This window comes from Trichechus manatus, unplaced genomic scaffold (genome assembly GCF_000243295.1).
Source record: "Trichechus manatus latirostris isolate Lorelei unplaced genomic scaffold, TriManLat1.0 scaffold00176, whole genome shotgun sequence".
In the NCBI taxonomy this organism is placed as follows: domain Eukaryota; kingdom Metazoa; phylum Chordata; class Mammalia; order Sirenia; family Trichechidae; genus Trichechus; species Trichechus manatus.
Window position 1 is genome coordinate 2,537,790 of NW_004444112.1, and position 3,053 is coordinate 2,540,842.

At 56.4% G+C, this 3,053-nt stretch overlaps 1 protein-coding gene across 1 annotated transcript in view; it reads right to left on the bottom strand.

Moving 5' to 3' along the window:
- The window catches only part of TRIM28 (tripartite motif containing 28), a 29,881-nt gene that overhangs the window by 2,988 nt on the left and 23,840 nt on the right, over positions 1-3,053 (bottom strand). Inside the window, exons 4-8 of the mRNA XM_023741198.1 lie at positions 2,881-3,049; positions 2,498-2,610; positions 2,123-2,255; positions 239-374; positions 33-149 (exon numbers count right to left, since the gene is read on the bottom strand). Coding sequence (XP_023596966.1) covers positions 33-149; positions 239-374; positions 2,123-2,255; positions 2,498-2,610; positions 2,881-3,049 — 668 coding nt within the window. The remainder of the gene's footprint in view (positions 1-32; positions 150-238; positions 375-2,122; positions 2,256-2,497; positions 2,611-2,880; positions 3,050-3,053) is intronic.

The window sequence follows — 3,053 nt, forward strand, 5'->3', positions numbered from 1 at the left end:
CCCCAGCCCCCAGCCCCAGTGTCTCCACTTACGAGCTGCGAACCTCCTTGGTGCTCTTCTGCAGTGTTGCATGCTTATCCCCAAGGCGCTTCACCAATGAGGCCAGGAGCTTGCGCTGGTTCCTCACCGCGTCCTCCAGGAACTGGTACCTGTGGGATGACAAGAAAGGAACCAGGGACAGGGTGCTGAACACAGAGACTGGTCTATCCCGCCCACCCTGATCCAGCTTGGAACTCACTGGTGGTCCTTGTGGGCATTGAGCTGGCAGTCCCGGCAGGTAAGGGTGTCGCAGCTCTCGCAAAACAGCACGAGGGGCTCATGCTTGTGTACGCTGCAGTACACAGTGCGCTCGCCGTCCCGCGTCTTGGCCGGCCCTGTGGGGTGGACACAGTGAGGCTAGACCTGGGCCACCCCCACCTCAGAGGCCACAAAGAGCACCCCCAGGCAGGTTTGGAGTCTGAGCACATGGCAGTGTTGGGGACAGGAAGCATAGCTCGGCAAGCCTGATCCTTGCTCCCAGCACCCTCTACCCCTAGCTGACCAGAAAACACCTTGTCAGCCTTTCCACTTGTACAGATGACAATACAGAATATAGATAGGTAGGCTTGATGGTGCAACTGAAAGGCCAGCAGTTCAAACCCACCCGGCAGCTCTGCGGGGGGTGGGGGAGAGACCCGGTAATTTGCTCCTGTAAAGATTACAGCTTAAAAAAGCCTACGGAGCAATTCTACTCTATTACAGGCAATCACTATAAGTGGAAATCAATAAAACGATACTTAACAACAGAACATCTAGCAGGAAACACCTCCCTGTGCTTTTTCCTGTGAACACATCTTACCTAGGCAGGCAGACTCCAAGCACACCTGCCACCTGCCTACTAACAATGGTCCCCACTTCTCATCCACAGCACATATCCTTCCCATCACAGAATGGGATTCTGGTCACTGAAGCATCCCCACATGCAGGATTAAAAGTAAACTTGGGGCCTAAAGACCCCGGTGCTCATTCAGGCATAGTTTCGTCAGAAACTGTGCCCTCTTAAGGTCACAAGCCACTTACAACCCACGGGCCAAAGAGACCCTAAGAGTTGCCTACCTGCACTGGAGGAAACGAGATGTTGGACTGGAACTCTAGAGAAAGCATCAAGCCACTCTAGGAGAGATTCCCACTGCTCAGAGTAAAACCACCCAAGGACCAAAACAAACCTATCCCCCACTCCGAGTGCTGCTCATGCACATCCCTCTTTCCTTTCCCTCAATGCCAACCACATCTTGGCTGCAGCTGTCGAGTCTAGAGCACAAGGCACAGGTCAGCTGTTCCTCGACCACCCCCCCACACCAACATCTCCAACCAAACCCAGGACCCACTGCAGAGCCCTGCCCATCCATCAGCCACCTCCATCCTGATCTTCCCACTGATGCTGTCCTCAAAGCTAGGAAAACCCATGAGGTACCTCCTGAAAGGCCATCTCATAGAAAATCCTGGGATAAAAACTGGCTACACAAACGAGGCTTTCGGATTTCTTTTCATACACAAGCCAATATGTGCACAAAAAGACATGTAAATGCCTAACTGAACTCTGGGTAAAACACAGCTATAGTACCTCTGAAACACACCGTCACTGACAGTTCATGAGCACTCACAGCTCAACGTGCCCTGGCTCCAAAAACTCACCTTCCCCACAGAGCTCTGAGCCATGGTGCCAGGGAACCCCAGGATAGTGACCCCTCACATCCCTCACCAAACTCGACACCTTTCCCAAGTTGTGCAAGCTGTTGCCTCCACCTGGAAGGCTCTATTCCAAAACACCACATCTTCTGCCTGGGAGCTTCTCTGACAAGTATTCTAGATCACCCGCTGCATCTATACCCTACAGCATGCTGAGGTCCACTGTGATCCTCCAAGGCCTTTCCTCTACCAACAGGACCCGTTGAACCTGCATACTAGAGCCATACCCTGCTGCTTTCAAGGAATCTTACTCTTGAGACCCTTCAGGCAGGAGCCCCTAGAGAACAGCCCTGGGAACCAGCCATCAGATATAACCAGCAACTGAGAGAATAAGAGGGTTGCCGACTCCGCACCTCCCTCTCTCTGAAGTCCAGGAACGCCCCGCCCCACATACCGGTGGATCGCACAGTGTGGTCCTTGGTGTACTTCACCCGCTGGTGTGCCTCCACACACGTCTCACAAAGCGGTTCGGAGCATTCCACACAGTAGCTGGTGGCGGGTGCATTATCCTCACAGCTGGTGCAGCACTGCTAGGCAAAGGCAGGCTCAGAAGGGGCGGGGCCACCTAACGGCTCCACATTTAAGTCTAGCAAACCAGTACCTGAAAGAAGGTGCACCCCTTTCCCAAGCCAAGGCAGCCTGCCCAGAGCAAAGAGGAAAGTGGACCATAAAACCTGCTGATGATGCTAGGTTTCTCCTGCCTGGGTGACCCCTCCGGGAGACTGCCCAAAGCCAGAGGCCTCTTGTAAGTGACAGGGGCAACACACACCTGATTAGCATCCTGGGTGTCGGTGGCGGCCTTGCTGCCACTGTCACGCATAAAGTAGTTCTCCACGATGTCTTTGTAGAAGCACTGCTGCTTGCACACAGGGCAGTCCACCACTGCGAAAGATCGCGGAGAGAGACCCATCAGGTCACCCCCCAGTCCAGGTGGTTCCATCCTCACAGTAGACTTCGAGGGCGGGTCCCCAGACCCGGCCAGGAACACCGTCGTCTCCCTCAGATGATCCCACATCCCCACGAAGGCACCGCGCAAGCCCCTATATCGGCGTCCAGAACCCATCCCCGCCCCAGACAAAGCTCACACCCTCGTCCCCACCTCCCCCTCCGGCCGCGCTTCCGGCGCCGCGGCCCGTCCCCCGCTAAACTCACCCGCGCTGTCCCCCGCCGCGCCGCCGTCTCCCGAGCTGTTAGAGGCGGTGGGCGCGGCGGGCCCGAGGCAGGCACTGCAGGCCGAGTGCAGGCAGGGCAGCAGGCGCGGCTCCCGCTCCGGCCGCAGGCGCTCGCGACACAGGCCGCAGTGCTCCAGCAGCTCCAGCGCCTCG